The following is a 23430-nucleotide window of genomic DNA, read 5'->3' as shown; positions in this document are numbered from 1 at the left end:
AAACCTAACCAACCTAAGGACATCACACACATCCTTGCCCGAGGCAGGATTCGAACCTGCGACCGTAGCGGTCGCGCGGTTGCAGACCGTAGCACCTAGAACCGCTCGGCCACTCCGACCGGCACTGCCTCCATGCTCACGGAGATTTTTCCTGATTGGCATTTCGGTTGTGGACTGTGTGACCCTCATATGGAAAGTTTTTGACCGTCTCTAATAATTCCAACCATGCAGGCTCCTCCAAAAAATATTGCTTTGAATTTTACTTTCTTGCTTCTGCACTTCTTGATTCAGAGTAATGCCTCCAATTATAAAGGTTACACACGCTTTTAATGCGTTTAATGCTTCCAATTTTATTGCAATGTTGTTGTGCCTTCGTTTCACGTTCTTGGGTACTGATTTTTCTGTTATATCTGTACCAGGTGATTGTGTAGCCTTTTCGTGATTTACGGATCATTCGTTTGTTGGCTTTACAGTTTAATCATACAGGTTGGAAAGATACTCCTTGGCATCCCAACTTTGGTACCTAAGGTACTTTGCCGAAGTGGGTTTCCATACGCTGACAATCTAATTACCGAAGAATTTGTACCTTGTACGGACTTGTTACGTATGTGATTTGAAGTCTAATTTTCGCTACAATTCTGCGAAATTTTCGTAGTAAGTGTATGTACAGATCAGACACAATAAATGATTTTTAGTTTCGTAGAGTCTGCCCAAATATTTTATTCTTTTTACTTCTATCATATGACACTAATAATATCTTTTTGTTTAACGCTTGCCCAATGTAATGTTATGGATCCTCTCGAAAATTACACTGTATGATACAGAGAAATTTTGTAATATTTCCCCGCTCCATCCGACGCAATGCCCTAGCTGTAGCAACAATACATAATTTCTTTATGTAGAATGTCTTGTCTACGATCGAATTTTCTCAGTATGGAATAGAGATCTGTGAAGTTGTCGTGTTTAAAACATCCAACCCGTGCTCGGAAGAAAGGTGTATAAAAGCAAGTGAAGAACGATGATTAAAGTCGGATTTGCAATGGCAATTCACTCCACTTTTTCTGTATAAGCAGCGAAATTCGTTGCAGCATATAATAAATATCCCTGATGCATGAATGCCTCATCTCGAAGAGCTCATAACTTTGTCGGTCTCTAAACTGAAATGTACTCGAATTTTTAAACACCCATCTTGAATGTCATTGAATTCTCTGCTTCTCTCGTTAATGAGTCGCGGCATAACAACACCATCAGATTCTGTCGCCCTGGGCGGCGGCGTAATTTAAACAGCGGAGACATTGTTATAAGACTATCCAGAAGGAGTCCAAACTCCAGAAACCACTGCTCAAGTGAAAGATTGCCTGCACAATAATCCGCACGAATCGCAAACGCGGTTTGGCCCTGCGAGCGGTAGTTGATCAAAGACCTAACTTCTCATCAACACGTACAGTACAACAATGCTCGAGCCGCCATAGACGTGGCTATGATTTCACTTGGCCACGGAATGCGGCAGACTCCCGCCCAACGCCTTCAACCTTCGTGCTCTGTCGTCTAAATACCTTCAGGGCGGGCATGTGAGGCAGCTGCTTGCTGAGGGAGCGGCCGTCGCGTCTTTGCGATAGTCGAGGCAGCGCTGTTAGATCAGCCAGCCAGTTCTTTCCCCGCCCGACGCGAGCGGCGAGCGGCGCGGTCCGCAGCCTCCCGCTGGCGCGGCGCGGCCAGCGTGCCGGATTGCGATCTCGCGGCCCGCTGCGTCACCTATCGACCTGGCGCGTGACGTCACGCCAGTCGATGGCGGCCTTCCTTCCGCCTGACGGGTCGCGGTCGCGGCCGCACCGGTGTGTGTGTGTGTGTGTGTGTGTGACAACACGGGCTTCCCAGACAAGCCGCAGTTGCTCCAGCTAACTTCCGTCTGGTTAAGCGAGCTTGCGCAGGGAACGCGGTGGAGGGCCTTATTATAACAATCGTTGATGTTTTTCGGTTATAGGTTATCAGACGGAGATGATAAAGACGAACGTGCCGCATTCTCAATTCAGCAAGGAAGGTAAATGTGCCTACTTTTCGGTACGACGGAGTAGACTCATAAACTCATGATGTCTAAGGAAGCTGAAAAGAGTGCGCGCCGAGGGCCGCCAACAGGAAAATACAGATAACGAGAAGCAAAATATAGGTGGACCAAACTTCTTGATACTGACAAAATACACTTTTTCAACATCAATTACGGTATTGTTTTTAAATATTTACTGGCAAGACACGTTTCAGCAACATGTTGTCGTCATCCGGTGACGTGAAGTATTTGTAATTGTTAAACAACACGTTCCTGGTGAGGTCGAAAGAAGTTTTTGCCATTGCTGCCAGTGAGGTTGTGTTCCGAAGTATGGTTGCCCCTGCCCAGAAAGATTAATTTGGTTTTGCGTATTGTGTTTAAATACTCTCAAATTGTAAGATAATGCATACACTACCCGTACAAACATTTTCTGTACAAGCATATTTACATCATGATACTTAAGTTACACAATGTGATTTTAAGTATTTAATTAAAAAGCTTTTAGATTATCGTTGATATGTTAACGAAGATGACGAGCGATCTGAGAGCATACTCTGAAGCTGTGCTGATTTATTACAAACGTTCTTCTGAACAGCAGTTTAACTTCGCATCTTTACCTTCGCAGGTATGTGCTTTAAATTGTCATCCGTAGACCTCCGAACTCAAATTTATTACGAGTGCGATAAATGTTCGACCACGAAGCTGAAATTGAAGCTGAGTTTTACTCGTTCCACTTTTTACTATAAGGGAGTTAAATATGTGTTTTTGGCCCACCGTTTTCCTCTGCAGTGCTATCCACTCGATTGCTGCACTTGGACATTAGAAAACATGCATGAATAACGTTGCGATGGCCACCGTAAGATGTACAAGATTTACACTCAGCGGCGTTACAAAGTCATTACCTCGTTTGTTATTCCATTCTCAGATGCTGCATGGTAGGAAACTATGTCGGTACATATCTGTATAAGACACCCGCCTCTGTAGTCGAGGCCGCTGAAACACGCTTGTAAAGTGGCTCACGACTCGCTGTGCCCTGTTAGTGGTCCCAGAATTCGCCGCCAGCATTTGGCTGCAAGTATAGGGCACGTGACACGCTACAGTCCGTCCGTCGATAGGGACTTGAAGAAGCTTGGCAGCTCCTTGTTGCTACTCGAGAAGATCAGGTTATGTGCCGATACCAGGTTTCTCTTCTCTTTGTCATCGTCATCGTCATCACCATCACCAACAAGTACAGCACTAAAAACTGTGCACGCGCTCATCAAGCCACATACACGTAAGGCACGTAATACAACACAGTTCTCTCACTTGGCGAAGGAAAGATGTCATTGTGCCCGAAGAAAGGAAACCACTCCGATTTGACGCCGACCCTAATTTTACGAATGCCATATGACTTTATTTTAGTATAAGCACGAGTTCACGTAATATTTCCCTTATTTATCATTAAGCGAGATGCGTATTACTAATAATCAGTTCGAATCATCTTGCAAAGTCAGGTTCAAATGGTTCAAATGGCTCTGAGCACTATGGGACTCAACTGCTGAGGTCATTAGTCCCCTAGAACTTAGAACTAGTTAAACCTAACTAACCTAAGGACATCACAAACATCCATGCCCGAGGCAGGACTCGAACCTGCGACCGGAGCGGTCTTGCGGTTCCAGACTGCAGCGCCTTTAACCGCACGCCCACTTCGGCCGGCGCAAAGTCAGGTATCATTATTCCAAGAGAAAGCCCTTACGTGTTCTAATTCTTACCTGAAGTGTCTCCAGCGAGATTTTATTGGGTATTTTTGGGAGAATCTTGCACTCTGGATTAATTGTATGACTTTTCCTTGAATCATTTCTGTCTATTCAGTTAATAAGACTATACAAAGCAGTTACACTAAGAAAGAGTACTTCAGAAAAATCGAACGAGAGTTTTGGAAGCTCATTTCTCCATGGATAAAATACATATTTTTGAATTATTGTTTCGTCTCTTATCCTCAAGGAAAGTTATGGGATGGTTTCATCATAAAGTAGTCCTAATGGATTTCTGTCATAGCTCTTCGGCATTTCTAAAAGTGTTCAGCCCGCAGGAACAATTCTTGGCGTTTTACTGGACGTATATGAACATGAATCTCAGTTTCAGTTCAGAATAAGCACTCTGGATTTATGATCACACATTTCTTGAATCGCCTAATGAAAGTATTTATTCCCAACAGTGGGAATGTCCCCTGACAGCTAAAACTTGTACACAGTTGCTGTCTTCGCTAAGTGGTGGTTGTTCTGCTGCCGTGACTGACATACCTTCTCCTGTAGAGCGCCGCATCTACGGCGAGTCAGCATGCGGCGGTCGTAATCTGGCCCAGGGAGACTTAACAGCCACGCTGTAATCGCCCGACGAGGGACTTTATTGGGCGGTAACTATCTCGGCGGCATTAAGGAGAGCAGTGCTTGTTCCTCGGCCCGGAAATTGGCCGCTTGTGGCGAATTTAAGAAGATACCGCTGGTCCGTCGCCAGACGCGCCGCCCTTAACAGCAGTGGAGCTTCATAGCTGGTGTCGGGGCCGCCGCGGCGCTCATCCGCGCACGTTGTGAAACGTCCCACCCGTAAACACTGCTTATGCAACAGTCGGCGGGCCCGGGAACCAGTTCGCGGCTCATTTCCATGTTCACGGGCTGCCTAATGAGCGGACACCGAGGCGTGATAACGGAGCCGCGTGTGACGTCACCGCTGTTTACACTGACTGACAGGTGGCCCGCGACGCCGCGTCGGCGTGTCGCGCGTTTCCCTGCTTCCGCCCAGAAGCCGGCGCCTCGCCAGATGCACATCTAAGTCACGGCCCGGCTGAGCAAACTGTATCTGGTACTCAGCCCAGCTTGCATGACGATTTTACAGGGTTTTTCGCTTCTAAGGCATGAGGTGGTGGAAATAGCAGTGTCAGAGACGAAACGATGGGGAAGGGACCAAACAGCGAGGTCATCGGTCCCGTCGGATTAGGAAAGGATGGAGAAGCAAGTAGGCCGTGCCCTTTCACAGGAACCATCCCGGCGTTTACCTGAAGCGATTTAGGGAAATCACGGAAAACCTAAATCAGAATGGCCGGGCACGGGTTTGAACCGTCGTCCTCCCGAATGCGAGTCCAGTGCGCTAATCACGGCGCCTCCTAGCTCGGTTGCAATCAGTGGAACACAAAAATAAAAATAAATAACGAAGAAGAAAATGATGATGCATTAATCAAGACTTTAATTTTACGTGCTACCAACAATTATTACTTTCGAACAAAAAAAATCAGTAAATCAATTACAAAAATTATTATTTCGCGAAAAGCAATTGTTAATCTTACGATGACGGTATTTGTTATGGAATATTGAAATTTTTTGCGTATTAAATAGGAAATTGACCTGCAAACAGTTCATGACCTGGGCCATAGTTCCCGAAAAGTATGGGTAACTGCTAAGATTAGGTTAAGGTGATATGAAAGGCACATCCACAGTGATACATCGCTGGTCACGTGAGAACAATCAGGGGAATAACCATAGCAACCATAGCATCATGACAGTGACATTATCACTTCGATTTCGTTCGTTGGTAGCGTCAGGAGCTCGAGCGCCCAAACTTAGACGTTCAATTGGAAATGTCAGCAGATGTTACCTAATCCAGAAAAAAATGTTGAAGTAGTAGGTTCTGTAAATTGGTGTGGACTGGTCATTCAGTAACGCCCCTCTTTGCTTCCCGATATTTCTATTACAGAAGTTGAGATACATCCTTCAGCAACTTCTTTGTCTGTGAGATATGGAACTATTCATTTGCATTAGTCAGTGCTAATCGAGGAAGCGCCTAGAACTGTTCGGGTGGTAGGAAGATGACGTGAATCTGTTTTTGTCCAAAGCATCTCAGATTTAATTACTAACACCGCGTCCTGTAGTCGTCCACCGCGGCGCGGGGTCACACCTGATGATAGGAGTCCAAGAGCTCGAAACCGGTCGTGTTCTAAATAAAAGAACCTTACAACTGTAGCGGTGTTTTAAATATCAGGTATAATGCTCAGTTGCGGATGCTCCTACGACAGGATCGTTTGAGTGTAAGAGTGGTTTTGGTCCATTTACTTCCAGGACAACTATGTTTCAAGAAACGTTATGTTTTGAAGTTTGAATTTCAATCGTTGAGCGCTTTGGTATGTGTCGGCCAGTTTTACCGCAGAGCTGTGTGCTGCGCAGGAGGCGGCGAGTCCGAGCACTTGTCGCGGGTCATGACGATGGCGGAGGCGGCGGCGGAGGCAGCGCCGGCCCCGGCGCCCGACCACCGCAAGCAGCGCAAGCGCAAGCGGCTCAGCGCCGTCGTCGACCAGCTGGCCCTGCACAACAACAACAACAACAATAACAACAACAACAACGTGCCGCCCAGCGGCGCCAACAGCCCCGACTGCGAGGATGAGGACGTCTTCAGGTGAGTCACGCCTCCGTACTCCTTTACACGAGCTAAGTCATTAAGTAGAAATTATCACATGGGAAAATCTAGCTGAGACCGTGAATCTTGATTGTGGAGATTGTCCCTTAATACCTATTCACCCTTCAGTGTGGCATATTTTTCTCAACATTGTATGACTTGGCGGGGACCTAGGTTGTAGGAGACTGTATGACGGCAGTTCAAGGGACACTGAAACGCTTCAGTCTGTCATTTCGGTTTGATTACTATTATTCATTCTTAGATCATGCAAAAATCAGATTTTCCTTTTTTTCTCGAATAAATTTTAGCTTGGAATCCCGTCTAAGTATTTATGTATAGCTGTGCCCAAGAGTTTGTATGTGCGGAATTTATTCTTGACTTTTAAAGTTTCTTTGTGTAGAACGTTTGAAGATGTGTGATTAGGGACATGGACGAAGAGCTTGTTTCCTTCACTAACACGCGAAAGAGCCACGTACAGATCTCTGAGTGAAAACAGCTGCACTAGAGCGCACGCCCGCAACACGCAGTATCTGGCCTGTGCTTTGATTATGGACATGGCATGACGTACGACTGCCAGGAAACATACGTTCAAAGCAAAATGTTAAATGGAATTGTCAGAAATAAGCGGGACTCGGGATCAAAGCCTGCTCCCCAGCACCACTTCCCGTCAAAATTTCCGCTTCTGTGATGTTAAGTTGGAGAGAAGTAACCTTAAGCCATTGTGAGTGAACGGTTGTGAGGAGCGAGGTAAGGCTAGACGCTATCGATCATACTTACGTCGTGTCTCACTTTCGGAAGGAGTTCCGAAAGAGCGAGTTGAGGCCGGCTCTCGAGCAGCAGCAAGTCTCGTCTGACGATCCTGACACAGCATAGTCCTCTGTCAGACATTCTGGTGTAAGAGTATTCGGGAAGGCTCCACCATTTTCTAGGCATTTTTATTCGTAAACAAAACGAAATCAAAATGTAATGAGTAGGCACCTAATCACAGAGCAGACTTAATAAATTTATTTTTACAGGCAAACAATATAAATAAAACAAATAGAAAGATACAAAGCATTGTCGTGAAGTTTTTAATACACAAAGCAATTCGTTAAAATAAGATTCTGGCAGGTAATTCTGTCACTGAAGTAAACTGCCAAATATACTTCTGTCACTGAGGAAGAAGAAACATACCCAGAAAAGAAGCCAAAATAAGTGAAACCTATCAAAAGAAGCAAAGCAAAAATGTTAAGTTTTTAATATACAAAGCGAAAACATGAAAATCCGTATGTCCTAGCAAAGTAAATTCACTGTTAGTTTGTAACTGTAAAGATAAGATTGCGGAACTTATTTCTATCACCGATGTAAACTTCCGAAAAGAAATTTAATAGCGCCATCTAAGCCATGTTGACTAAACATCTGCACTAGTAAGCTGAGCCAACGGCTTCATCTAAAGCTGTAAATTATATTTTCTTCCATCTACCAATGTTTATGAAATAAAACTTATACATTGCCCCAAGCTATGTTCACGTTACCTGTGCAAATCCCATGAAAATTTTTCAGTTTTGGAAATTAGCATGTTCAAATAGACACGTCACTATTACAGTTTTATTATTAGTGTAGGTGGCGCGCAAATTATTGCTGAGGTCAAGCCAACCCTCTATTATGTAACCCGATGAGTATTTGGTCTGTATCCTGTACTGGTCTGGAGAATGAAAGTCTTGGCGAGCCATCGGAACAACAGACGACCTGGCGAGAGATATGTGGCCCCAAGAAACACGCTTAACACTCGAGATTCATAAAGCAGTGCCACGTCCTCGGGCCGCAAATAATAGTGCGCAGTGCCATGGAGGTGCGTTTGTTGATATACACCGTAAAATAATTCGCAGTGAGAGTAACAGCCAACGCTTATTTTCCGTATAATGATCAAAACCGCGAGCATGGCTGACACAGAGTTCGAACCAGGAGGACACTCCAACGCTGACTTACTTCCCGCCCAACAAGAGTCGCTAACAACTTTCGTACGACAGCGGAGCAATACGTACTTCCTCGGTGGCGTATTTGCCCTAATTGTTTCTTATTACATAGTTTAGTGCAGAACGTAGTAATAGTAACGGTCTCTTAGGTTTCCACAAGTATTTATTATGATAAAAGTCGATTCTAATAGTTAATATTTGATATAGAGAAACAAGTTGTTTCGCACCTAAATGTCAAGTGGTGTCCGGCATTCGCGATTGCTACGATGGACGCACTTTCACGCGTCATTCGGCTGCTAACAACACCAGCGTTCCCACGAAGACATATGGCATGATCACTCCTACCATCTGCCCGCCGACCGTGGGAGGGGCCACCCGATGCATTGCAGTAGCGCTCTTTATTACCGACTGGCACGTTGGGCTCAGCCGTATACGTCCACCAGACAGATGGGCTGGGCTGCAAGACCCATCTTACACGTAGCGTTCAAATACACTCTTAGAGAGAAAAGGAAAAAAAAGAGAGACGCACCACGAAGAAATTATCCGAAAGAGACGGGTACAGACAAACAAAAGATCACAGTTTCAGATAAACTGGATCATTTATTCAAGAGAAAGAGCTTCACAAATCAGTAAGTCAGTAACGTCTTGGTCTACCTGCTGCCCTTATGCGAACAGTTATTCGGCTTGCCATGGATTGATAGATTTATTGGATGCCCTCCTGAGGTATATCGTGTCAAATTGTGTCCAAACGACGCGTCAGATCGTCAAGATCCCGACCTCGTTGGAGGGCGCTGCTCAGAATGCTCCGAACGTTCTCGGTTCCAGCGACCTTGCTGGACAAGGTAGGATTTGGCAAGGACAAAGACAAGCAGTAGAAACTCTCGCTGTGTGCGGACGGGCGCTGTCTTGCTGAAATGTAGGCAAAGGATGGCTTGGCAGGAAGGAAGACTGAACAGGTCATAGAATATCCAAAGGTGCCGCGGACTACAGCAAAAGGGATCAAATGGCATCCCATACCATCAGTCCTGGTTGGTGAGGAACAGTCAGTTTGGCATCAGACCTCTGTCAAGGGTGTCTCCAGACACGTCTTCGCTGGTAATTGGGACACATTTCGTAGCCTGATTCATAACTGAATGCAGTTCTAGTCCAGTCAGTGAGATTTCTGGCCGAAGACGTGTCTGAAGACACTGTGGGGGATACCATGTTGACTGTCGCCCGCCATACGGCCTGACAATCAGGAGTAGCAGAACCATTTTGTCATCATGTGTGGCAGCCTTACTGCATAGCGGTACTTGACGATATTCTACACCGCGTTTTGTTGCCCTTCATGGTAAGCATCCTGGGCTTATATTTCAGCAACATAATGCGCGACCATACACGGTGAGAGTTTCTATTGATTGTCTTCGTTCTCGCCAGATTCTGCCTTGCCCAGGAAAGTCGCTGGGATTGAATATGTGTGGAGCGTTATGGACAGAGATCTCCAACCACCTCGAGTTTTGACGATCTAGCACCACCATCTTGGGCAAACTTTCGCACGGTATGTCTCAGGAGGACATCCAATAACTCATCAGTCAATGACAAGTCTAATAAATGCTTGCGTAAGGGCTAGAGGCGGACCAACGTGTTACTGGCTTGTTTAATTGGTGAAACTTTTCTCTTGAATAAGTCATGCAGTTTTTTCTGAAATTCTAGTGATTCGTTTACATGTACATCATATCTATCGGTTTCAGTCCCTTTCGGATAATACCTTCGTGGTGCATCGTTTTATATTTAATTTAACAGTAAAGCTTGTGGGATTCAAATATGTACGCAGACCCATTCCTAAAAACAAACCGATAATTACGTAACTCTTTCCAGCCGATAATTACAAGTTTATCACAAATCCGTCGTACAGTATCAAAACCTGTTTCTCGTATTTAGTTAGATTCTGATGCATTAATAAAATAATAGCTTCTCGTGGCCGAATTAGTGTCTCTTGGTATCTTTGTGCTTTTACTGTTGCTGCAGGCATGTACTTTTCTCTTTTGAGTTTGATGTTGATGTTGACAAGCAAGGTGTCGTCGATGTGTTGCAGCGACAGCACGACGCCTCCGCCGGTGACCGCGCTGTCGCAGGCTCCGGTGCCGCAGGCCGGTGTGACGGCGGGGGCGGCTGCGGCGGCGGCGGCGGGGGCGGCCGCGGGCGGCGAGTCCGCGGGCAGCTCGGGCCCCGAGCCGGGCACGCCGCTGTCGTGCGGCTGCGCCAGCTGCTTCAGCTTCGAGTACTACCTGCACTCCCAGTACCTGCACGCCGCCTCACCCGACGCCTTTCGCCGCCGCTCGCACTCCGACTCCGACCTGCCGCTATGGCTCGACACGCGGGAAATGGTACGTCGCCGCTTCCTACTGCATGCTGCTGCGATCTGTTTCAGCCCACCCGACTCGTTTCGCGCGCCAGCTCCTGCTGACCACGGAGCACTTCAAGTGACCGACTAAAGAAGAAAGTACAAAAATGTTCAGAGAAAGACAGGAATGTAAATCACCTAAAAATGAAATAATTAAAAGTGCCGGGCTGCCAAGGCGAAATGACTGCAGAAAAAATGTGAAGAAATCGTAACGGAAATGGGAGTGGCTAAACGAGTCAGAATGTAAAAGAGCTTTAGAACACTTAAGATCAGACAAGGCAGAACGGATAGACAACATATAATTCATACGCGGAATGGTCTACAGTTATTACGTTTGTTTTTATCGCCGATTTTAAAGATAGATGTTACTTTGAGTTTTAGCCAGTCTTTTGGTATCTACTTACTTCTCCAGCGATTATTAAAATTCGTGAAAAATGTTAGACGTACTAATTTCAAAGGGACAATAATGAAAAACTTGACAGTGGCAACAAAGCAGAAATTGGAGTAATATACACAGAAGGAAATAAAAATACTTATGTGACTGGATTCGTGATTTCGTGTCGGAGAGGTCACAGTTCGTAGTAATTGACGGAAAGTCATCGAGTAAAACAGATGTGATTTCTGGCGTTCTCAAGGCACTGTTATAAGCCCTTTGCTGTTCCTTATCCATATAAACGAATTAGGGAGAATCTGAACAGCCGTCTTAGGTTGTTTGCAGATGATGCTGCCGTTTATCGACTAGTAAAGTCATCAGAAGATTAAAACAAATTGCAAAACGATCTAGAAAAGATATCTGTGTGGTGCAAAATTTGACAATTGACCCTAAATAATCGAAAGTGTGAGGTCATCCACATGAGTGCTAAAAGGAATTAGTTAAACTTCGGTTGTCCGATAAATCAGTCAAATGTGAAGACCGTAAATACCTAGGATTTACAATTACGAACAACTTAAATTGGAAGGAACACAGAAAATGTTGTTGGGAAGGCTAACCGAAGACTGCGTTTTAGTGGCACGGCAGTTCGAAAATGTAACAGATATACTAAGGACAATACCTACACTACCCTTGTCCGTCCTCTTTAAGAATACTGCTGCGTGGTGTGGGATCCTTACTGGATAGGATTGACCTGAGTACATCGGGAAATTTCAAAGGAGGGCAGCACGTTTTGTATTATCGTGAAGTAGGGGAGAGAGTGTCACTGAAATGATACAGGATTTGGGGTTGTTGTTGTTGTTGTGGTCTTCAGTCCTGAGACTGGTTTGATGCAACTCTCCATGCTACTCTATCCTGTGCAAGCTCCTTCATCTCCCAGTACCTACTGCAACCTACATCCTTCTGAATCTGCTTAGTGTATTCATCTCTTGGTCTCCCACTACGATTTTTACCCTCCATGCTGCCCTCCAGTACTAAACTGGTGATCCCTTGATGCCTCAGAACATGTCCTACCAACCGATCCCTTCTTCTGGTCAAGTTGTGCCACAAACTCCTCTTCTCCCCAATTCTATTCATTACCTCCTCATTAGTTATGTGATGTACCCATCTGATCTTCAGCATTCTTCTGTAGCACCACATTTCGAAAGCTTCTATTCTCTTATTGTATAAACTATTTACTGTCCATGTTTCACTTCCATACATGGCTACACTCCATATAAATACTTTCAGAAACGACTTCCTGGCACTTAAATCTATACTCGATGTTAACAAATTTCTCTTCTTCAGTAACGCTTTCCTTGCCATTGTCAGTCTACATTTTATATCTTCTCTACTTCGACCATCATCAGTTATTTTGCTCCCCAAATAGCAAAATTCTTTTGGGGTAGACATCATTAAAACAAAGGCGTTTTTCGTTGCGGTGGAATCTTCTCACAACATTTCGAACTGCGAAAACACTTTGACGACGCCGACCTACATCGGGAGAAACGATCACTAAAATAAAATAAGAGAAATTAGAGCTCGCGCGGAGTGATATAAATAGTCGTCTTTTTCGCGCGCTGTACGAGAATTATTGTGAAGGTGGCTCGATGAACCCTCTGCAGAGAATTCATGTAAATGTAGAGTCAGACGAAACACTATCAACTTCGCCACGCGGGCTAGGGCTTCTTGCCACGGTTCGGGCGGCTCTCCCCCGTTGGAGGTTGGAGTCCACCTTCGGGCATGGGTGTGTGTGTGTGTGTGGTGTTCTTAGCGTAAGTTAGTTTAAGTTATATTAAGTAGTGCATAAGCCTAGGGACCGATGACATCAGCAGTTTGGTTCCATAGGAACTTACCACGAATTTCCGAAAAAAATACTGCTAACTTACTGGCGCTGTGATCTTAGTTGGTAATGTGACGGTGGCGTGTTGCAGGCGGCACGGCGCCCAGCAGCGCTGTCGGCGCCGAGCAAGGGCGGCTCCCTGGAGTCGGAGGGCTCGGGGTCCCAAGACTCGCCGCTCGACCTGTCGATGAAGGCCGCGTCCGCGTCGGCGTCGGCGTCGGCGTCCGCGTCGGCGTGGTCGTGCCACACGAGCAGCAGCACGGGCTCGTCGGAGCCCGGCACGCCCGCCGCCGTCGTGACGGCCGGTGGCGTCGCGGTGCCCGTGGTGCGCGGGGACGTGGCGTCGCCCACCACCATGGCGAGCGTCGCAGTGCGCTACAACCTGGAGGTGTCGCCCGTTGTCGAGGAAATGCCGCCGGGCGCCGACGTCGCTTACGTGTGCCCCGTCTGCGGCCAGATGTTCAGCCTGCACGACCGCCTCGCCAAGCACATGGCCAGCCGGCACCGCAACTCGGCGTCGGGCGGCGGCGGGGGCGGTGCGGGCGGCTCGTGTTCCGGGTCCGGCGGCGGCGGCGGCAGCGGCGCCCCCGAGCGCGCCTACCTGTGCGAGGTGTGCCGGCGGTCGTTCGCGCGCTCCGACATGCTGACGCGGCACATGCGGCTGCACACGGGCATCAAGCCGTACACTTGCCGCGTCTGCGGGCAGGTGTTCTCGCGTTCGGACCACCTGAGCACGCACCAGCGCACGCACACGGGCGAGAAGCCGTACAAGTGCCCGCAGTGCCCGTACGCGGCGTGCCGGCGCGACATGATCACGCGCCACATGCGCACGCACGCGCGAGGCGGCACCGGCGCCGCCCCCGGCCTGGGACTCAACCTGGTGCAGCCCAAGCAGGAGCTCGAGGAACCGGCCAGCCCCTCGCAGGCGCTCTCCGCGCTCTCCATGGAACCCGGCCTGCAGTAGCAGCGGCAGCGGCACCGCGCTCACCCTCCTCCCGTGTCTCCGAGAGCCGCTCGCGACGGACGGACTGTGCGCCGATTTACCCGCTAGTGGTCACCGAGCATCATCTGGACGACTGCAACTTCGAGACGGCGCACTGCCAGGTTCAGGTGCTCGTCTCAGGGCATTGCTGTGAAGTGTCATCCTCCGATTAACTGTATGCTGTGGGGACTACTGTTCTGTATCTCCCAAGCTTCTAATAAGTATCAAAATGTCATTACTTGCACACCAATCTGCATCGCACCTGGAGTCAGTTTCAGAGAGCCTCCAGGAAAACATCTGTACATCACGACGTCCACCCTTCGACACAGAGTACTCCTGTGGCCCGACGGGTGTCAACACGAACACGTCGGGAGCCTCTGCCAGACTTTCTGCACCGTGGAGCCCAAGTGAACACTCTTGGGTGTGGAATATGAAACCGGGATTAACACCGAAATTTTACTGAAAATTCTATCCCCCCGAGCAGATGCCATTCTCTTTGGATCTGCCTCGGTTCACCAAACAATCGCACCATAGTACTCGTACGCCCATCAGCTCTACTGCTTGCAGGCAGTCTCACTATTTGTGGCAGCCGGTAATTGGAACTGGATAACTTCGGAGCTGCCAGAAAATCACATCTGTCGCTGACGACTTCCACCTGTAAACACAGTGCTGGCACTGTGCGCATTTTTCTGCGGCTAGATGGGTAGCAGCACGAAAGCAGTTAGAAGCTGCGACACTTTCTACACCGCGAAGCCCAAGTGTACACTCGTGCGAAGGCAGTACGAACCAAGTAGAGGCGATATTGATATCAAAAGTTGGGAGCCACAGCGATGAGCGACACAAGCGCAGGGCTCCGCCTCCCTATAAAGTGCTGACAAACAACAGTGTTGCAGAGTGGCTGACGCAATGGCTAGATAGTAGCGTGGAGGTGCAGGGACAATGTATACATCACATGAATTACTGTCAGGTGACACTCGAGAGTCGGTAAGTACGGGAAGAGCATGTGGCCTCGGATGCTGCGGAGCGGCGAAGTAGGTGGTGGTATCGGCGTGTTTTGACGTCACTGTGGGGCGAGGCGACCAGCGTAGCGTGTCGTGGCTGCCGTGCCGTGCTCGGCCTCGGCCAATATCGATCTGGCAGCGGGCTGACGCTCGCACGCGTGTCGTCGTCGCCGCCGCCGCCACAGCGGGCCATTATAATTAGAACAGCGGAACAGACGACAATTCTTTACCTGAGCGGGGCTCGAACGGGCACGCGGCCAGCAGGTGGGGCCGCGATCGCCAGCGCTATTAAAAACTGGCTGCGCCCGACCGGCGGCTGCCCACGCCTCGCCGCCCCCCCCCCCCTCCACCGCTCCCCCTCCCCTCCGCCGCCGCCCGACGCCACGCTTCCCGGCCGCTGCAGGTACGTCTCTGGACACCCGCACCTGTTATTGTTACAACTACTGCACTTCCTCCTTACTGCCGGCGGTGAAAATAATCGAGGGACGGGAGCTTTTTGTAAATGCTTTGCTGGTCTCTAAGAGACCCGTCTACTTGTAAAAATTTTTGTTGTTGTTATTGTTCTTGTTATTCTTATTGTCTGACAGGTGAGACCTCGAGCTGCCCTCGTACGATGGCGTTCTTGCGCCTCATCACACTTTTCATCTCGTTCATTGAGGGATATTTGGAAATTAAAATACTCACAACTCGAGTTCCCACATTTCGTCCTTTGGCATCTCCAGCGGACACTTGCCAATCCCTTTGCCCAATAAAATGATTGTCCCCATTGTATGTAGTCCACGTAAGTACTGTGACCCTCCTGTGTTCGTACGTACTGCCCTGTTTACCTCTCGCATTGTCGAAGAATCTGTTAGTGTCACGCGAAGCAAGTGCCATACTGACTCGTTAACAAGTGTTGTAAATAAAGTTTCGTGTTGCGCTGGATTCAGCTCAGTCTTTTCCAGGACAAAACTTGTAAAGTCGAACATTCGCAGCCTAGAAGAGAAATAAATTTGATTTTCTATAACGAATTGATATGCGTCTGATTTGGAGCAAGAGAAATATCGTCTCTTATGGGGACAAGTGGCCATTACTCACTCGACTGCAATGTCCAAAGAAATTAGGACTGCAGACTTTACAAGTAGATACTCGCGTTGCTGAGGCGGTTGAGTGGGATAGACTGAGTTGAGAATGCGAGAGATATCGGCATTAAGAGTGCCAGTCGATATGAAAAGTGCCAAGCTTATTCATTTGTAGATGGTAAAACCATGCATACAGCCAGCATATGAAAAGACAGCAGAAACTGGGGAACTTGCTAGTAATAACGGTCATGTGAAAATGCTGGGTGCTGCAAAATGCCTGAAGTGGAAGGCGTCTCTGAAGTGGAAGGCAGAAATATTACAGAATAAAATTATTATGGGAAGGCCAGAGCCATGATTTAGCGAAGTTGGCTGCTAATACATTATCTGGTACGGCTGACGGATGTCTAACCTAGCTTGTAATGTTTGTGCGTATTGTGAAGATGCCAGTGTACAATTAAATGAGAGAAGAAAGACTGACAGGAAGCTACGTGCTTGACACATCTCTGGAGTTTCGCGTTTCCTCTTCCGAGCTGACTGCGTACTTAATTTTCACAGATTTTTGATATTCATAGAGTCCGTTACTGGCTATTGCACCAGTACACATTCTGTTGAATTTTCATGTGAATTGTTTCTTTGAACGGTTTACAGCATTGTTTGTTCAGTACCCATCCATAGAGTAGTCCATGCATAGCGGTGCTTGTTTTTCACTTAAAAAGGAAGGAATCTGTTACTCGCCATTTTGATGTTTCGTCGCTGTTCAGCAATAAACTTTAATTTTAAATCGACTTTTGAAGACAATTATCTTTTTTGCCCTTTGTTTTTCGCGCTGAAGTAGCGCGTTTTAATTTTTTAATATTCATCTTTTCACTAATTTGTGTTTCCTATCGTAATCGAAATTGGGTTTGAAGCGAGGAGTTGCAATTGCTAGTTTTGTTTTTATGCAGTACAAATGTATTTGTGTTTTGTGATAGTCGTTTTCAACATTTCCTTTCCTGTGGTCTTTGGCGTTTGAGTGACACTCAGGGAAGCAAGGTTTTCTTGTAATTTTGCCCTTCGGCGCTTCAGTTGTCCACGAATGAGTTTCTGTTTCTTTTTGCTGCAGATGACAAAGTTCCTCTTTCACTTTTCTAGTATTCGTGATTGGAGAAATATTTTTTAGGGTACTTAAGTATCAGAAACGAAACGTAGAGTGGTATGTTCTTACAACAGTGTTTCATTCAAAATGCATCTTACTAAAACTAAAAGAATTAAACGGAATCGAATTTTTCAGCTCCTCTTCATATAATCGAAGCTAGTTTCTGCATGCTTCAGCGAAGATTGTCATCCTTTGCTGGTAATGTCGGTCGCTTTAGCTATGTGAGATAACTGCGTGCTTGGCGTTTTGCTCTCGATTATTAGAGCGCAGCTTTCTGTCGTATATTGTACGATCAGTGGTACTGTCTGCAATGTAATCTTTCACTTTCTACGATTGCAGTGCTCCCGAAGCGTAAATGAAGCGAATATCATACTGAAGAACTTTTAAGGAGACTCAGCTGACGATTCCCTTTCAGACACAGTGGTCTGCCCCTCTCCTACCACAATTCCCTTCCACTGCCCAATGCTCCGAATAAAGCTTCTAACGTAGCTAATCTTGAGCGCACACACAGACAGTTCTACGATAGTGAAAGTAAACCTTTTGAATTTCACGTAAAACGATTCGCTAATTTAAGGAGGATCGAAAGGATTTCTTCATTGAAGCCTCTAACGCGATGAATTACTGGTTTAGCAGTAGCGCAGATAAAGAATATGCGTGAGAAGGAAGGAAATTTTCTAAATATAAAACAGAAAGATACTGGTCAGTTAACAACCCTCTAGAGGATACTTCAGCTGTCTTTCAAAGATTCTCTTTTGCACCCGCTTTGAGCCATTATAAAGGGCCGCCCATTCCACACTTGGTAAGCTCTGCTCGATCCAGTCGTTTCCACCGTACCTCGGTACGCAACAGAACGACGTTGGCGTAGGCAGTGTCGGGGTAGCACAGCCGGTGGGTCGCCCACTGCCAGGTGCGGCCCGCCACCCCGACGCGGAATCTCGCCGGCTCAGAGCTCAGCCGACCAGAGCAGAGCGCGGCGTGTCCGGCGGTGCGGGGTCGCGAGGTCTGCACGCCGTTATTCCCAGAAGCCGCACTGGTCTGCGCTGCGCAAAAAGCGGCAGCCACCAGCCTCCAGTGCCGGCGCGCTGCCGCTGCTGCTCTGTGCTCTACCTGTCCCGGGTTCTCCTCTCCTGTACTGCAGCCCAGGCCCTCTGGTCTGGCTAGCGCCTCCACCAGACGTGTGCTAGTGTCACGTCTTCATTCTAAAGTGCTTCGTCTCACTCAACTCCAGTGGCATCACACAACACACTCCCTCTCTAAAGCTTTCGTGACCCCAAATCTCACACTTGCCGATCTTACGCATACCGAGAAAAAAAAGGGAGAGTGATGACATAGTCCGTGCCTGCCCATTTTACCTGTTGCATAAAGAAGCCAAGGGCCTTGTTGAAGTTAGCAACTTACACGCCGTGTGTGTTACCTCGCTGAGATGTGTGGCTGTCTACTTCAACACCAACTCCAATGCGTCATCGACGTATTGCAGTGTATCGTCTCAGTTTCTGACCGAACCTCGCTACCTTACCACCACTCCAGTGGTGTCATCTGCTTACAGTGCAGGATCTCCTCTCCTGTGGTGCAGCCCAGGCCCTCCTTTCTGGCAAAAGCCTCGACCAGGCTTACGGCAGCATCACTACTTCAACACCACTCCATGATAAAGTGCATCGTTTCACTCAACTTTTCTTCTCTGAATCTCACTACTTTACCGCAACTCCAGTGACATCATGAAGTTTCAGCGCACTGCTTCCCTAAATTTTTCCCGTCTCGGAACCTCACACTAAAGTCTACGTATACAACGAAAAAATGCGTGTGCTATAACATAGCCCAGACGTGGCCAATGCGTGTGGATATAAAGAGGCCAGAAGCCTCACAGACCTTGATCACTACATTACACGTCGAGTATATTACCTTCACTCAGTTGGTAGTCGTTAACAGCGTTGCCCCACACCTCGTGGGCTTTCATAGCAACAGCAGAATCTCTAGAGAAACAATCTGAAACAATGATAGACCAGGGTAATACAGTTACTTGGCGCCGAGAAGCCGTACCACGTTTATGAAGATGTAATGGTGAAATTAAACGAGGACGTCGGTTTGTGATCAGTCTTCTTATAAGGCTCCAGATTTTTGAATTTGCAGCCAAGTTAATTATATATATATATATATATATATATATATATATATATATATATATATATTTGCACACAGCTTCTTTATTTCTTCCTTTTCCAAGCGCAGATATCGACTGCTCGCTATATAGACTATAAAAATTGTTTTTTTTATTCTTTCATTCCGGCTAATGAGTGTTGGTCGTCGTAGAGTGTAGCTCGATGAGCCAAATTTACCCTGTTTTAAAAAAAATACTAAACTGTGTTTGGTGAGTATTTTTCAGTTGACGTCTTCTCTTTCTGTGGGAGGAATTGTCACAACCATAGCACCTGCCTTTGTTCAGAAGCAAGCCTCTCCAAACCCTGAGCAGGGTCAGTCCTCCAAACTGTTAATACGTGAAGCCTTCATCTCATTTCTCTTTTCTGTTTCATTTTTGGGTCAGTTTAGTGCTCTGTCATTTTTGTCTACCGTTGACTTGTAATAGATCTCTGTCTCGATTGGGGTGACTTCCGCACTGTGTTGGTATTGTAAGTATTTAAGGGTGAACTGTCAACTGCAAAAGCAGCTCATTGCCTTTTCTGACAACCATTACACGCCGGTGCCGATGATTGTGTTCGACATATGGAACTGATAGGAATCCCTGAAGAATGCATCTGGGGAAGCTCTCAAAATATCGTGTTAAACTGCATTTATGCGGTTCAGAATTCGGAAGTATCAGGGTCGGCGCCAAGGTCTTCAAAATCATATCACACAGCGCCCTTGTTCAATGTCACCATTTTAACTTAGTACACAAATGGCAGCTGACTTCTCAGTACCATTTAGCTACGTTATTCCTCGTTTTTCGTTATTTTAATTTGCTTCCATGTAATAGCTTTAACATTGTGCATCAGAGTTCTTTACATAACCTTTCACGACTTTTGTGAAAGAGCAAACGGGCATACTTTTTAATTTTTGGCTTTTGTATGCCTCTAAACATTGTTCTTTACCGTTATTCTTCCTCTTACACTCTTTAATATTTTCGAACGATGAAACATAATTATAACATATGTACTAGTTCTTCCCCATCCAACTCTCTGATCGCTATAAATCGAAAATGTTATATAAATCTATGACACATTCTAGAGTAAAAATTTGCAACTTAACACGATTGGAGAAGACTGGAAGTGACACACATTGGATTACCATGGACTCAAGGCACCTACTATGACAGACACACAACTGGAGTTCATTCTCTGTGTTAAAGCTAGCAGCTGGTACCAGACGACAAAAGTAAATGCATCAAATCCACCTAAGGCAAAACTTCCCAATAAATTGGTGATTTCAATCCGACGAAGTAAAATTCCAATCTAGCTAATGCCATACAACCAGACTTACAATACATTGTCAAAATATTAAAAAATACATTGTAAGTAATGTAATATTTCTGCCATGCACGTATTCTTAGCCTATCATAAAATTAGAATATGCAACTTATGACTGATAGTGATATTTCATATGCGGCAGTATGATTGGTACAATTCGTTGTAAATTATCGGTTGAAGAAAATAATGCACAACAGTGCATTGCCAGTGAAATGGTACAGTTATTTAAGTAGAAGTAAGTTATTTTGTTACCTTTATGACATTTATATTTTGTTGTAGCGTGCCTCCCTAAGAAAGGGATGCACACAAGTGTATAATACGCAATTGTACAGTGAAGCTGTGTATCTTTAACTTATGCTGGTCAGTAGGCGGGTTGCCGCCCTTTAATGTTAATCTTTAGTTTCTCGAGAAGGCTCGACATGAATGCTCGAACTGCATTTCGTCTGCGGACGTGATCACTTTTTACGCTCAAAAAGTACAAAGAGACTTATTCGTCAACAGTGTTGTTGTTTGTTTGTTTTTTATGTGACAGTAAACGTGTTGGTTGTTTCCAGGTGGACAGAATACGTGTGGTTGTTGACAATACGCTTGTCCCCATTCTCCACTGTTCTTTCTTTTTTTGTAATTTTCAACAGAAAGAAAAAAGAATACGGTGCTAAAAATTTGTCCAAACCTCTCTTGTTTTCTGGAGTGATACCTGTCGCGAGATTTTCTAGCAGTATTAGCTAGTTACAAGGAAGAAAACGTTATTTTTGATGGGAAGGAAAAACAGATGCTATATTGTGAGAATGTCTTATATACACATATTGCCACTTTTAACTTTACTGCATATTTTTTATACTTAGAATCAAACACGCATGCACATTTGCAGGTGCATTCTTGATACCAAAATATTTACGTATAAATTTCTATTTCCATGTTACTGGATATTATTGTTGAAGTATTTCGGTGCAATTCTTCTCAGGGGTTTCAAAATTCTCCCTTTTGAATATTCTGAACACATTTTGGTTCTGGTGGTTTCTCGAGTGCCACAAATGTTCATGATTTCCATACCAAAAAAGTGGACAAAATTACGTTCCTTGTTGGGATGAGCTATGAAAAACATTTTTGTTTTGGTTCGTTGTTGTTATGAAATACATTATCTAACTTCGGAAATGTAGCACATGCAGTATGTCACAGGTGTGTGTGTGTGTGTCGTAGAGGAAGCGACAGGGGGCAGAGACGTGACCAGGTGGGGGTGCCCTCCTTCCTTCCCCTCCCCCCCTCACCCCCTCCCCCACCTGCACCCCTGCTGGGACCAAAGCCCCCGGTTGGCACCCCCGCCTACACACACGGCGTGCCCACGTACTCCACATTGTTGTTACACTTACATTTGCTCAACATTTGTCTGTATACACTATTATTGTTACTGCCGAGCTTCAGATATTGCATTTCGATGATATCATATTAATGTATAATGAATATTTTCAATAAATGACTCATTGTGGTTCTTAAACTGTTGTTTGTGTTTATACCAGCCCTTTCCCGAAAAATTATTGTATCATGAATAACCTGTCGACGAACAGAACTATTGCAGCTCAACAAGATGGTACGGTACAACTTGATTGCTGAAATAAAATGGGAGCAAAGGAGAACCAATTCCAATATTAATTGCAACCTGTTGTTAATATTGAATACGTTTTAGAAAACCCAAAACGAATAAAGGACAGTAAAAGCAAAACATAATAAAACTGTAGCATCGTAATGGTAAGTGCTAGGGAAAAAAAATTTGTGGAATTGCCATTAAGTTTCCTTGTGTTGCAGACACTTGTGTTTCCATGACACGAATGGTTGTTCGTAAGATTCTTGGGCTTGGTCTTAACACTTCCGATTAATAACAATTTCCACATTTTGTTCAGGTCAGGTAGTGTCACTTCTCTACACAAATTACTACAAAATTATATTCTATTAGCGACCGAAAAATTGGCATTGGCAACTCCAGCACTGACGAAATCACAGAATGCTGAGTGGACGACCTTCCAGGAGAATGAAAAAACGAGAGAAGCAGCATTGCCACTATTCAAAGAAGTAGACTGGAACATCTTTAGAAAAGAATCTTGTCAACACATTTTACTGTAACGTTGTTTGTTGATAGAAGCGTCATACAAAAGCAGCTACAATCGTCTCAGTTTTGCTATGTGTTGCTTCTAGTGATATGCAGTAATGCAGTCCAGAAGATGGCGTTTGTTCTCTGTAGCGTGCCGAGCGTTGTCCAGTATCACACTATCTGATTAAAAGTATCTCGAGATCTTAAGTGGACATTAACGTGGGACGTCTCCACCCTTCGCCTTTTTGACGGCTTGATCTCCGTTGGAGACACTTCTAATGTGGTGTGTGAATACCTGTGGAGGAAAGGCATCCAGTTCTTTAAGAGCCAAAACTAGAGAAGGTAGAGATGTTGGACGCTGTGGTCTGAAGCGAAGTCGGCGTTGTAACTCATCCCAAAGCAGTTCTGTTGGGCCCAGTTTGGGCTCTGGGCAGGCCAGTCCATTTCGTGAATGTTATTGTCCACAAACAATTGTCTCACAGATACTGTTCTAAGGCAGGATGTACTGTCATGCTAATACAGTCATCATCTTCGAACTGTTTCTCTGCTATAAGCAATAAAATGTGTCAACGAAAACCACCCCAAACCATAACACCCGCTTCCTCCGTACTTCTCTGCTGGCAACACATTTGATGGCAGGTTACGTTC

At 45.9% G+C, this 23430-nt stretch overlaps 1 protein-coding gene across 1 annotated transcript in view; it reads left to right on the top strand.

The window, feature by feature from the left end:
* Positions 1-16908, top strand: part of LOC124795899 (zinc finger protein 777-like) — a 262251-nt gene extending 245343 nt beyond the window's left edge. Inside the window, exons 3-6 of the mRNA XM_047259979.1 lie at positions 6241-6469; positions 10499-10790; positions 13151-13575; positions 13639-16908. Coding sequence (XP_047115935.1) covers positions 6273-6469; positions 10499-10790; positions 13151-13575; positions 13639-14023 — 1299 coding nt within the window. The 5' untranslated portion in view covers positions 6241-6272 and the 3' untranslated portion in view covers positions 14024-16908. The remainder of the gene's footprint in view (positions 1-6240; positions 6470-10498; positions 10791-13150; positions 13576-13638) is intronic.
* Positions 16909-23430: the final 6522 nt, after the last annotated feature.

Source organism: Schistocerca piceifrons, chromosome 4, assembly GCF_021461385.2.
Source record: "Schistocerca piceifrons isolate TAMUIC-IGC-003096 chromosome 4, iqSchPice1.1, whole genome shotgun sequence".
In the NCBI taxonomy this organism is placed as follows: domain Eukaryota; kingdom Metazoa; phylum Arthropoda; class Insecta; order Orthoptera; family Acrididae; genus Schistocerca; species Schistocerca piceifrons.
This window is presented reverse-complemented; position numbering and strand designations above follow the sequence as displayed.